The sequence below is a fragment of the Cetorhinus maximus genome, chromosome 2 (genome assembly GCF_964194155.1).
Source record: "Cetorhinus maximus chromosome 2, sCetMax3.hap1.1, whole genome shotgun sequence".
NCBI lineage: Eukaryota > Metazoa > Chordata > Chondrichthyes > Lamniformes > Cetorhinidae > Cetorhinus > Cetorhinus maximus.
In genome coordinates, this window is record NC_135880.1 from 97272114 (window position 1) to 97286649 (window position 14536).

The 14536-nt window shown below is 41.5% G+C and overlaps 1 protein-coding gene across 1 annotated transcript in view; it reads right to left on the bottom strand.

Moving 5' to 3' along the window:
- Window positions 1–1706: 1706 nt before the first annotated feature.
- Window positions 1707–14536, bottom strand: part of rfk (riboflavin kinase) — a 31589-nt gene continuing 18759 nt past the window's right edge. Inside the window, exon 4 of the mRNA XM_078567315.1 lies at window positions 1707–5498. Within this exon, the coding sequence (XP_078423441.1) occupies window positions 5368–5498 (131 nt within the window). The 3' untranslated portion in view covers window positions 1707–5367. The remainder of the gene's footprint in view (window positions 5499–14536) is intronic.

Below are 14536 nucleotides of genomic sequence, written 5' to 3' on the forward strand. Positions count from 1 at the left end.
CCTTTTTGTCTGCCCGCCAACCATTAGGTTGGACGGGCAGTGAAAAATTTAAGTTAATTGATTATTTAATGGCCTTAACAGGCCTTTTAATTGTCAGCAGGCACGTGCTGGCTCAGCCGAACTATTGTGCAACTGCTGAGAATACAAAGCTATAGATGTGTGGAAGATGGAAATAGCTTGGGTGGGGTGATGGCAGTCAGAGATGGCGGGGGAGGGGATTGGAAGAACTGATATGGAATAGGGGAAATCAAAGATGACAAGGGAGGGTAAGTCAGAGATAGCGGGCAGGGTGAACTCAGAGATGCCGGTGGGTTGGGTGATTCAGAGATGGCAGGGGAGTAAGACATGACAAGAAGTCAGAAATGGCAAGGGAGGGAAAGTCCGTGATGGCATTTGGAGATGTCTAGTGAGGGGAACACAAGTCAGAGGTCCATAGAATGGCTGAGTTGGTTTCTGGGGGGAAATATTCCTGCTCCTCCTGACCTGCAAGCAACGTTACAACTCATAGATCCGATCCTTCTCATCTCATTTTGCCTGCCAAAATTCCAGAGCCCTGATAATAAAAATAATGCCCTTAAACCGTTTTACTGAACTACCCGCCACCTGATAGTGGATTGGTTGTGGCTCCCCACAACCTGCCTGTGTTAAAACCTGGGGCAGAGTTTTTAGGTCGGCGGACTGGTGCACACCCGGCCCGATTGGACGCGAAATCGTATGAGATGATGTCGGGCAAGCATCCTGTCACCTCACGCCACGCGATATTTCAGTCGGCGTGCATGCACAAAAGTCGGAAGCGCGCCCGCCGACAATTAAGAGGCCAATTAATGTAATTAAAGTTGTAATTGTCCCCAGTTTTTCATGGTCCCCAGCGAATCAGCCAGGTGGACTTTGCATTTTTCATGAAACCTCATCCAAGGGCGGGTTATTAAATTAAAAAAATATAAAAATCTATGGACAGCATTTTTATCATGTACATGTTCAGGAGACCGATTGTGATGCTTGAACATTTTTCTCCTGATTTTAAAAACTTTATTTAATTGTTTTCAAGTCTTCAGCTCCCTGAGGCAGCTCTCTGCCTTCAGGGTGCTTTCATTCAGTGCTCTCCCGCGCTTACGTCAGCACCCACCACCCCCCCCACCACCCCCTCCTAACTCGCAGTGCTAAGCATTTCAGTACGCCGCTTCACACTGGTTGGCCATTAATTGGCCAGCCAGCATGAAACTGCGGTCAGGAGCCGATAATGGCCGGCGGTCCATTCCCCGGCCGATCCCGGACCTGCTAACCTAATAATTCTTCCCCTTAAGACAGCAAGTTAGGTAGTAACTTTCCCTACCTTTGACACCTCTCAAGAAAGATGCTGGGCGCAAACTATGCTAAAATAAATTTAAATTATGGATACATTACATGGCAGCAATTGCAATTTTAAAAAATTCCCAGCAAAAATTTATTGAAGAAATATAGGCAGGCACAAAGGGCAAAATTCTGCCCCATAAGTGATTAAAGCTTTGTGCCTGCCTATATTTCTTCAATAAATTTTTGCTGGGAATTTTTAGCAAGTAAAAAGAAATTTTTACTTCCACATCCAGGCCCCCAACTAACACATCTTTGGGGGTTAAAATGGACCTCAAGATGTTATTCGTTAATACTGGTCATCAAGAATGCAGCAGCAAGTGGTTAAGGAGAAATTTCTTTATGTAGACACATAATTATTGTGTAAAACTGAAGATTAACCTTTAATCTTTAAACTAACACAAAGAAGTAACTTCTGAAGCAAAACTGTTTGTGCATACAAGAGGAATATACAATACAAACAAGCTTTTTCTTTTGAAAGAAGCCTGTCCGGAAGTTAATTAACATTAAATTACCAATAGTTCCACAGAATAAAGTGAGTTAATCAAATAAACAATTTGTCTACAGGTCAATTTACATAATGCAAACACATTCAGTTTTATCAATTCTGTCCAGAGTTTATCATGAGAATACTTCTGCTTTAAAATTACTGCTTCCAACTGACATTGTTGGAGCTTGCGATTAATCTTTCTCACAGCACTTACCAATCAGTCTTTGCACAAGTACAGAGTTATTCAATGATGGAATTCTTTGAACAGATTTTCAAAGACAAATCAAGTTTGATCTTTATTCTGTACAGGACAAGGCTACATTGAGGCTGAAAATGAATCAACTTTCTAAAGATCTCCACGTTGCAAGGGTAAACCACCTAGCCAGAATTTAACATACAATAAGAAAACATAAATGTGACAAGTTCCATATATTAAAAGTTCAATTTAAGAATTAAAAAGGAAATAAAATACATGCATGCCATTTGGTCTCAATTTTAAATAAATGACACATACAACAATGAGTTTTTATTATGGCTTCTTACATTAGCATATTTGTTGCACATTCCTCACAATAGATAGCAACATTCAAGCAAAACTTTTTATTTCCCCAGTCAGATGTACTGAAAACTTTACTACTTTTAAAATGGAGAAATGCATATGGAGTTGGAAAGTTATATGCAGCTTAATTGTCTCCGATAAACATGGTGTGGTGGACAGGAAGAGCTATTGAAAACATTACATTCCTTTTCTACTCATATCAGTGTTTGATGGATATTTTAAAATTGTCCACATCACCTACAGGCTCCTGTGTTTTTAGTAAAACCATAAAAATTCCTAAAACAGCTTAAAGCATAATGTGAAGTAGCCCCCACTCAATCACTTTTAAAATCTGTTCACTACTTTTTCTCCTAATGGGTAGGAATACATTATAATATTTTCTAATTAAAAGTAGAATGAGTTATTTAGCTTTTGCATAGTTTAACACTTACAATGCACAGACACAGGATTACGACTGAGACCATAAGTTATGTGAGCACACACAGTTTAACCTGTTACATTGAGATTTCATTAAAGCTCCTTAGTCTCCCCTCTAATCTTTTATATTCTATACAATCCCTTTCTTACAGAACTATACATTAAAAATAATTAACTAACTTTGTATGGTACATTAGTTCTACTAAGGACCATGCTGTGTACGCTGCTGATATAGGCACATTCTGGTGGAAGAAAATTACATAAGAGCCAATCCCACCTTTAAGATCTTTTATGATGCCATGACATCACAGATACTTTCAGGTGTCTGAACTAAATTTTATGGAGTAGATAAGGGTCTGCTCTACAAACATCAAGAGTTCTAAGGAAGACGCTACAGAAATAGCTGGTAGTAAAATGGACCCATATAAAGCAACTGGGGAGCAACTCAACAATTTACTCCAAACTCCACCCAGTGTCCAATTGGTGTCCAAAAGAGAATCATGGAAGGCTTCTCTTATCCTGTGGAGATGACAGGAATCAGCATTCAGTGGGGACATCTATATGCTCAAAGCCTACAGAGAACAGCATAGAGCAGAGATGGACCTACTGACATACTCCTATGGCACTTGTAATGGGAATATCATTAGAGTTGGTGGGTACTCTCCAAAGCAGAAAATATGTTATTTCTCATGTGAATGCCTTGATATCAATCAGTAATAGGATACTCCTTCATGGTGCATGGAGAAAGAAGACAATAAACTGCAAAAAGTCTTCAGCCAATTTATGTCAATCCATGTCAAGCAGGATGCTGACTGAAACACCAGAGACTACAGGAAATTGCACAAACCTTAGCCCACCAGGTGTTGATCAAGTGCAGTGCCAAAAGGTATGACTTTCTTTTTGTGATGCCTTCTCTTGAAGGTGGTAGCTTTCAAAGGTTAAGAAATATGATTTTAATGCAAATAAGCAGAGTAACAATGCCTGATTTTACTAATGATGCGCACCATAGAGCGGGCTCGGGTGTATGTGCCGGTAATATGCAGTACCACCGTGGCAAACCTAAAGCCCACACATATAGATGCTACAGGGATTCATTTATCGCGTAGACAATAACTATTGCCATTTGCTACAGTGAATTTTGAGCAGTACTTGAAGCCATGAAAAGTAGTGGCCGTGTTTTCTTTTAATCATGGAGAGGAATTTAAGATGACAAACAAAATGAAAGAGATATTATAAGTGCTCTTTTTTGAAGATGACAAAAAAATCTAAAGAAACTGAAGAGAACAACGTTGGTACTAAATGTCCTAGAACGGGCTATTGGAGGGTAAGATTTACTTGCAAGATTACCTTGTGCTCAGAAAAGTAAACTGGCGCTCCAGGTTAGCTCAGATCCTTACATACTCTAATGGAAAGTTGATTGTCACAGGAATGCAATACTATCCTCAGATATCCAACAGTTTTAAAAAGGAGATCATCCTTATATGTTTTCTTCCCCAGCAGAACATGACCTGGTGCCGACTAGTTTATCAATGCATGGTGTCATAATTTATAAGAACAGGATTCTAGCTCTTTTTGGTTCATTGGGTGAATACATCACATAGCTCAGCAACACACTGTGAAACAGGAATCTTCCAGGCAAAATCCACAGACTGTCCTGAGTTTCCTGATTTCAGCTGTGACTACAGTAGACGCATTGATCAACATTTTTCCCAGTCACTATACAGTGAGACCTGCTAAGACCTGCAGATGCATAGATAGGATCAGGTTTAGGTGTAATATATGCTACAAGGTTGAAAAAATATATTCACTTTATTCAATTATCCAATTTCTCCATTTTTCATTTTTGAGGTTCATAGTTGTAGAATACCCACATGGGTGAAGTACCATAAGGCTGCTGGCATATTTGCAACCTTTGTGAGTCTCTTGTGGTTGGGGTGGGGGTGGTGGGGGGGAACACGGTTGTATTTCAGATTGGAGAAAAAAAACTTACTACACAACTCTCAAATGCTAGAAACTGTTTGGAGGTTTTGTTCTGCCTGAACAGATGGCAGCATCAGAAACCACAGGCTAAAATTTACTGTTTAAGGATATTAGTAAATATATTCTTAACATGCTTGTATGACATTCCTCAAACCATTAAAACAGGTATTAACTCATTTTAAAAATAGAATTTATGCCTCATTTAAATTAAGACTGATGTCATAAGGCACATTAAGCAGTCACCCACTACAACCACACAGTAACTTTTCAGCCTCGCATCATTATGGTATCATTCTTTTATCAAATGAGATCATCAACATTAAAGCACACAAAAGTCATCTAGATTTCAGTAGTCAAGTAAGATGCAAGTGCATAGCCAGCATCTGAATACATTTTTGTAAAAATGAATTATTTTCTTCATGAGTACATTCTGTACTAAATGTCGCAGATAGAAAATCTGGTCAGGGATCAGTACAATTTAAGTTATTCTATGCTAGCTGAACAATTACCTAAAGGTACATTAAACACAATACAAGAAGCCGCAGATGCACAAACTTTGGTTCTACTTTGGTCAATGGCCATTCATTATGTTGTTTTCATTGGATCTGAAGAAGTTGTCATCCTTCATGCACTGGTGTTCTGGCAGATCTAGTTTCTCCTTTGCCTCAGAAATATCACTATAAATGGCTGTAATCAGAGAATCTGAAATAAGGCAGAATTTTAAAAAAAAAGTGAATTAACAAAAGCAGCAAGCAAAGTAAAAAAAATGTAAACTGCCTTGGGTATAAAATTGTTCAGAGCAACAATGCCTTCATGCAATGAAAAACCTGACAATGATCGCACTTAGTTGAAGACTTTGCATTTCATTGAATGTTCACTTCTATCTACATTTCTATTTGAAAAATAATGAAGAGAAAGTCCCAAAACATCACCCTCCAAAAAAAAAAGGGGCTTCTGGTAAGTTAGGGGAAAAATTGCCACGTATCTAGCTGACTATTACATGTTGGTTTGTCGTGATCACCCACCATATTGAGAGAAGTGCAGCTGCATCACTAAACATTCCACAAGCTGAAGAAAAATTTGAAGTGACAATTTACAAACTTCTGCTTTATGCTTTTAAAATCTCTACCATTTTTCATTTCATATTCACTTACAAACACACTGTTGGCTACTAATATACAGTTGGCTACAAAAAAGACAAAAGGGACTTTGAGGTGCAGGGAAGAAAATGTGTGTGAAACAATGGCACAAATTTTGCTGCGGTAACGACAGCAAAACTGTCAGCGTTCACCATCATTACTCCACTGAAACTGACAGCAACTTTGGGAGTCTGCACATGTACAGAATAATGTGGAGATACAGGAGTTGCTGTCAATGGGCAGAATTTTCTGCCTGTTGGGCAGGCCAGTCGGGAGTAGGCAGGCGCAGAGCTGAGCACCACCTGCGATCGGCTGCACCCTGCCATTTTACATGGGTGGGCCAATTAAGGCCTGCCCAGCGTGATGCATGCCCAGTAGCGCTCAGCGCTACCGGTGCAGGCGGGGGAGACAAGGGACAGTCGGGGCACGGAGCTGCCTCAGGGAGATTAAGTTCATATTGAAAGTTTTAAATAAAGAAAGATTAAAATTATTTAGACATGTCCCCTCATGTGACAGTGTGACATGAGCTGGGACATGTTTATCAATTGAGAGGAAAATATTTATTTATTTAATAAAACCTTCAGGAAACCTCATCCCGCCCATGGATGAGGTTTCCTGAAAAACACGAAGGTCGCTTGGGCTCTTCACCTGCCCGTCAACCTTAAGGTTGGATGGGCAGTGTTGATAATTACTTCAACTGGTTTTGTAATGGCCTTAACTGGCCTTTGACAGTTCAGCCGGCGCATGCCCTCCGAACAAAAGAGCCGAATGACGTGCGGTGACATCGGGACGCACGCCCGACGTCACCGTGCGTCATTTTATGCGTCGGCATGACGGGCCTCGTCCCCTTACGCCGTTGTGAAAATTGTGGCCCATGAGTCTATAGTACTTCATAGGGTCTGCCGTAGAGATTGCCACAGACTGAAATCTCCATTGCAATCATGATGTGATGAAACCTTCCACTTCTACACTGTAACTCCTGCTGCATAAACCTTGAAAAAAATGCATCATGTTGACTGGGGTGTAACTTACAGCATACTAACTTCAGAATTACTGCTAAGCACCCTTATGGGCAAATTTTAAATATATGTGGATTGTCAAGTGTTTCCATTATGATAAAAAGATCCACATTTTTTTAATAATCATTTTTTCTAAAGTTTATCTATATTTTAGTTTGAAGCAATCATAGTCACTTATTTCACAATCTGAAAATTTAAATTAGCAGTGAAGGATATTAATAATTTTCACTTCCTAGTTTTCTGCATGTATATGTGTAAAAGAAGTTTTCTGCATGTATATGTGTAAAAGAAGTAAATACTTCTTGAAACAATATGTTGTAGAAGCACCTACTGAAGTCTATTTTCAACTTGATAATGTGTAATGAGACAGGATTAATTAATGACCTCATAGCAAAGGATCCTCTAAGGAAGAATAATCATAACAAATCAGAATGTATTGAGGGTGAGAAACTTGGGTCTGAACCTAGTGTCTTAAACTTAAATAAAGACAAGTACAAAGTTAAGACGACAGAATTGGGTAACATGGATTGGAAAAATAGATTTAAAAGTAACATGGTAGAAAGCAGTAGCAGATATGTAAGCAAAGGTATATTCTATTGAGAAAAAAGACTATGCAAGAAGGATGAATCTTCTATGGCAAACTAAGGAAGTTAAGGACGGTATCAAATTGAAAGAAAAGGCATACAATGTAGTAAAGATTAGTGGTAGGCCAGAAGATTGGGAAAACTTTAGAAACCAGCAAAGAATGACTAAAAGAAAAGAGGGAGAAAATGGATTAGGAGAGTAAACTAGTGAGAAATATGCAAAACAGACAGCAAGAGCTTCTATAAGTATATAAAAAGAAAAACAGTAGCCAAAGTAAACATTGGTCCCTTAGAGGATGCGAATGGGGAAATAATAGTGGGAAATAAGGAAAATGGCATAGACTTCGATATGTTGTAACAGTCTTCACAGTAGAAGACACAAATCCCAACAACAGTAGAAAATCAGGGCAAAGCGGAGGGAGGAACTTAAGACAATCATCATCGCTATTGAAAAATTAATAAGCTAACTAATGGGACTAATGGCTGACAAGTCCACTGGGCCTCATGTCCTGCATCCTAGGATCTAAAAAAAATTGGCTGCAGAGATAGTGGATGCATTGGTTGTAATCTTCCCAAATTCCCTCCATTCTGGAAAGGTCCAAGTGGATTGGAAATCCGCAAATATAACACGTCTATTCAAGGAAGGAGGGAGACAGAAAGCAGGAAACTATAAGCTAGTTAACCTAATATCCGTCATTGGAAAATGCTGGAGTCCATTATTAAGGAATGGTAGCAGTTCATTTACGAAATGATAATACGATCAAGCAGAGTCAATATGGATTTAGGAAGGTGAGATTGTGTTTAGCAAATTTATTAGATTTATTTGAGGATGTAACAAACAGGATGGATAAATGGGAACCAGTAAATATAGTTTATGTGGATTTCCAAAAGGCATTTGATAAGGTACCACATACAAGGTTTCCACACAAGATAAGAACTCATGGTGTTGAAGGTAATATATTAGCATGTAAAGAGAATTGACTAACTAACAGAGAACAAAGTTGAGACAAATGGGTCAATTATAGGTTAGCAAGACTAGAAGAACCTAGAAGTTTCAAAGGCCTTAAATGTTTTGCAAAGGTAAGTGCAACTGCAGGTGTCAGAGCTTGCATCTGGCAGCAGGCACATCACATGGGGAGCCTTAGAGCACAGGTTGCTCCTGAAAGCGGAAGAGGCTTCGCCCAAGACACTTACTGACTCCTTAGAATGGCTCACAGCCCATAGTGCTGTTGAAGACATGTCACCATTGAGAAATGCAGCTCCTAATGGATAGGAGCTGTTGCCATTGGCCACAGGGTACAATAGTGCCTTATCTCATCTCCTTTTGTCCCTGTAGGAGAAACAGGCACACAATGCCCAGGAGAGGGACTGCTTACTGTTCGTCTACCGCATCAGCCCAAAGGGGCAGGCAGCGATGGAAATAGCCAGGACAGCAGAAGAGGAGGCATTTGGGCCTGGCGAAATGGGAGCTCTCAGTGCCCTGCAACCCAATAAATCTGTTAGGGGGAAATTAAAAATGCTAAAAGAGAATACAGTAAGAATTTACTGAAAAACCCTTAAAATCTCCAGGCAGACATGGCTGCTAAATATATTAAGAGTTGAAGATTACCAGATGAACATTGCACAGCCTTGAGAGTCAGACTGGAAGACACAAGCAGGACATAAATTAGATTAGGTGTACTCCCCTCTCACATAGAGAAGGGGCAGATGGTTTTAGCTTAGATATGGGAAGACATACAATGGACAAAGAGGGGGCTTTGATGAAACACAGTCTTGAGTTGTGAGAACCAAGGTCTTTGTGTATGTGTTTTAATTTTGATTGGATAGTATAATTATGTATACAGCCTTTAGAATAATTGGTTAGTAAAATCAAATGTTTATGTACTCAATAGGATAGAGTTAGATAGAGTTAGCATGGACCAGTGTGTTGGTTACCGATTGGATGTATTCAAATGTACTCAAATGTATTATAGAACAAAGAACAAAGAAAAGTACAGCACAGGAACAGGCCCTTCGGCCCTCCAAGCCTGCGCCAATCATATTGCCCGTCAACTAAAACATTTTGCACTTCCGGGGTCCGTATTCCCACCCTATTCATGTATTTGTCAAGCCGCCTCTTAAACACCGCTATCGTACCTGCTTCCACCACCTCCTCTGGCAGCAAATTCCAGACACTCACTACCCTCTGCATAAAAAACTTACCCCGCACATCACCTTTACAGTTTTCTCCTCTCACCTTAAAACAATGTCCACGAGTAATTGACTCTTCCACCCTGGGAAAAAGCTTCTGACTATCTACTCTGTCTATGCTACTCATAATTTTGTAAACTTCTATCAAGTCGCCCCTCAATCTCCGTCGCTCTAGTGAGAACAATCCGAGTTTCTCCAACCTCTCCTCATAGCTAATAACATCCAGACCAGGTAGCATCCTGGTAAACCTCCTCTGCACCCTCTCCAATGCCTCCATATCCTTCTGGTAATGTGGTGACCAGAATTGCACCCAATATTCCAAGTGTGGCCTAACCAAGGTTCTATACAGCTGCAGAGTGACTTCCCAGCTTTTATATTCAATACCCCTGCCAATGAATGCAAGCATGATAAGAAAAAGTACAAAAGTAATGAAATGTAACCAATCTGGGAGCTGGGTCTTCATTCTTAGGAATGATTGTGGCTCCCTTGCATATGCTTGAATAAAACCGGTTAAAGGAAGCCGAGTCTCTGTGGTCGCTGTGTGATTGGGGATTGTAACTTCTCTTCAACAGGCCTATGTGGTAGTTGCAGGATTGGAGGGAGTACCTTCTTCAATATCAGAGAAAGCTTTATGAACTTCTTGTATTTTTAACTATGCAACTAATTTTATGTAAATGTATGTAAACTGATTGAGGTGTAGTCCTGGGTGGGCCTGGATAGAGTGGATGGAAAGGGCCTGATTGCTTTAGCAGAGAGGTCAGTGACTAGGGACATAGATTTAAAGTGGTTGCTAGAAAGATTAGAGGGGGGAATGAGAGAAAACCTTTTTACCCACAAGGGTTCTGGAACTCACTACCTGAAAAGGTAGTCGAGGCAGAAACCCTCAACTCATTTAAAGATGTCTGGATAGGCACTTCAAGTGCTGAACCCTGCAGGGTGACGGACCAAATACTGGAAAGTGGGATTAGGCTGGATGGCTTGTTTTTCAGCCAGCGCAGACACGGTGGGCCAAGTGGCCTTTTTCTGTGTCGGAAACTTTCTATGATTCTATTTCACATATAGTGGAAACAATAGCCAAGTTGTGTGCCACTGATACCCAGAGTAAAGGCCTGAACTTTTAGACTAGGTAGAGGTCCTACAGCACCTGGTAATTAGAGAGGGCAATATGATGTTAAGGAGGTGCAGTGCACTCTACCTTGCCTAATAGTATGTCACACACTGAGTAACATTGGATAGCCTCAGCATCTACTCACCTTGGCTAGCCCACAATCTCTTCTCGTGTCTCCCAAAGGTTGCAGATGCCCAATCCATGTCGGCCTCTCCCTGTCCCTCTACAGGCCCAGAGCAGCAAGAATAAAATGAAGGAGCACCATCTCACCTTACCAGTGTGCTGTCCACCAGTACAGATACACTTTGGTGGGTTCTTGCAATCGTGCAGATAGGGTGGTACAGGGTGATGATTACAGCATTGGTGGGGAGGAAGAAGTTCCGGAGGCAGAGGGAGGTGTGATCAGCTCCTCCCAGAGTGCGGAGGACTCGCACAGCCCTGCTCAGCTATGCACAGGTTCAGGGCCTCAGGAATCACTGGAAAGGAGGTTCTACCTTGAGCAGCAGAACTTCCCGCGCGTAGGTGTTCCCTGAGGCAGTGCAGGTTTTGGCCAGAGGATAGAGGAGTCCATCCAGCTCGTAAGAGCCACAACAGTTCAGAGCAATGAGCAGGTGAACCCCTCCTTAGAATGGCCAACCTCGCAGACAACCATGTGTGGAATCACATGGAGTACACGCAGAAACTGCGCACTCACATCCACAGGATGCATGAAACATTGGGTATCCTGGGCAAGTCAGTGGTGCTGGCAGCACAGAGATCTTTGGTGACTATGTCAGCTGCACACCTGGTGTTCTCCAGAATACCTGCCAAGGGCGCAGGACGTCACCAAAGAGGATGAAGGTGCCACCTCTCATGGGGTGCCCTCATGTCCTCAGCCTTCTTAGCCCTGCTGCATAGCGGGGCCCTAAGTAATGAAAACTGCCCTCGCAATGATTCAAACGATGAAGACTGCCCCTGCCATGATCCAAGTGATGGTGGTTGCCCCTGCAATGACACAGAGGCAGCAGGCTCTGAAGAAGCCCCCACATGCACCTCCATGACAAGGACAACTGCCAGGTCTCGGCCGCAAGCCTAGACTAGTGAGAAAGTTGCCTCCATCTCTTCCAAGGCCACCGACTAGAAGTAGCCAAGCATGGAGCACTGAGTGGGTCACTGGAGTAGGTTCTTACCATCTCTGTATATTGTTTTCCTCTCTTTGCACTGTAAAAGCAATGACACAATAAGCCGGTCTCCTTTTATTGCTGCCATGACAGGAAAACTGGTATGAAGTGCTGAAAGAGATAATGCAACCTCCACAGCAAGGACAAAGCCTCCGGGCAGATGTGCTTCCATCACTAGCGGTAAGTGATTAAATGTTCCAGGCTACACTTTCAATGCATGGTATCTCAGACTCACTTTCATGTCGAGCTCCTCAACCTGGGTTAAGGGGCTCAGTTGAAAAGCTCCTAAATCAAATGCTCCCCGACATGCATGGCATTCACACGAGCTCTTTGCGCATCAAACCATACTCAACCACCTTGTTGTGCAGCACGGGCACCTCTGTGTTCAGTGCAATCTCCCTCCTCTGCTCTCAGTGAGCTGTCTCCTTCCAGGGCCTCACAGTCCTCACTTCTCTGGGGGGCCATGTTATGGAGAACACAGATCATCACAATGACCGAGACACTTGCAAGAGCGTGCTGGAGGACATCAACTGACCAGTCAAGGCACCAGAAGTGCATCTCTGGAGGCCCCAGGGCCTGCTTAATGGCTGTCCTTGGGAGCAGGTAGCATTGGTTGTATCGCCTTGTAGGCCCGAGGCCTGCAAGCCGACAGCCACTCATTTTTGCAATTTTGTATTTTTGCATTTTATTTCTGCTTTGCTCTTGATTTTAAGCCTATAGTGAATATTTAAAGTTATTTTGTATTAAATCTTACTTGGTAGGCATTGATCTTAACCCAGTGTTAAATTTGTTGTGATTAGTTAATCAATAATAATCAGAAGAAAAGAAGAAAGGCCTGTTTTCCCAGACCTTGTTTTTTATACTTGCAATGCACAGCTGGTATTCAGACTACACCTTTCTTTTCAATTTTTCAAGCTAGAATACTAAAATAATTCGTCTTTTGTAAATCAGGAGTCCTTTGTCTTATTGCATTTAGTGACACTTGGACTACAAGCCAGGACAATGAGTAACCTAGTATGGTCATCAGAAGATGAAGTTTGATTGATGGACATAAGACTTAAAAAGATGACAGATTGGAAAACACCATCAAAAGATATTTGCATAAACAAATTGGATGTTGAGAAGTCTGCATGGCCTTGCAGTGCCTGTGAGGAGAATGGAAAAGGACTAAGACCTCTTTTGGGAAAGGACTGTACCAGGCCTCGGAAAGCTGCAATGGAGCCAGAAATTTGGCTTAAAGGGACGCTGCTTTGAGCACTCGCTGCTGTATCCGTAGTGAAATAATCACCACTGAAGACGGGAGGAAGGGCCAGGAACAGAATGACTGACCATAGTGCCCACCCGTAGGTTACTCAGCAACTTGGTAATGTATATACCAATTTAGGGTGTTGTTGTGGAACAGACCGAACTGGGGTTATTCTTTGTGCTTTAGAAAAATCTTTCTTCTTTTCTTCTGATATATATAAAATGCTTTCTCCTTTCAATAAAGTTATCTTTCTTTCTTTTTACTTATTTTTCTCTTTTTTCCTATATATTAATATATTAATTATAATTGTCATATTATTATTGTAATCATTATTCAATAAAATATTTGTTTTAATACATTACTTGTCATAGTCAGTCATTCCTGTTACGTCCAGAGTACGGCTCTGAACCTAAGTGAGACGCTGAAAGGGACTCTCAGGCTCCTCCCTACAGCCTCTGTTTGTGACTTGGGCTCCAATAGTGGGGTTGAGTAACTGTGTTTTCAAGGTATATCCCTTGTCCCCTAGGATCCATCCACACACTTTGAGGATTGGAATGAAGATCTGAGGCAGTGTGGACTGGAGGAGGATGAAAGAATCATAGCAGCCACCAGGAAAGCGAGCACATTATCACAACAGTAGATTGCAGGCCTGAATTGCTTATGGGCATATTGAACTTTTTAAGGAAGACATGTGTATTCTTAAAAACAAGACATACAAGCAAAGACACTGAGCAAAAGATGGCTGAGAATGTAAAGTAACCACCTTCTGGAAAATTCCTATGTGGATTATGCTTGACAGACTAGTCTGGAGAGAACATGGAATGTCGCACCGAAAGTAGTGTCAAGGGCTACTTCAGACAGAGACACTTGAAAGAAAGAGATGAAATGCAAAAGACTGTACTTTAATCTCCTGTGGTTGTGGAGACAATGGAGGCTGATTGCCATATCTCAGCAGGCATCTAAAATCCATCTCCTGTTGATTCGTATCTCAGGATGTGGAAATGGACTGAGTTGAAAGATAATGGACCCTGGGCAAAAGAGATGTTTTTTTCCCCTTCCAGGAATACAGTAGGAAATGGGTTAAAAAACTAGCTTCAGACCTGATCTTTGTGTGTGCTAGTGTGCCAATGTTATAGGGTGCTAGTGTGCTGAGAGAGTCACAGCAGAAGACGATCAGCTAAGTACCCCTGCAGCTTGCAAGCAAAAAGCTCCCCCTCACTCTCTCTGTTGCAACAGGGGCTTGACCATATCGTCAACTGGAAAAGCCAGAAACCTGCTGTTGCATGGAGTGAGC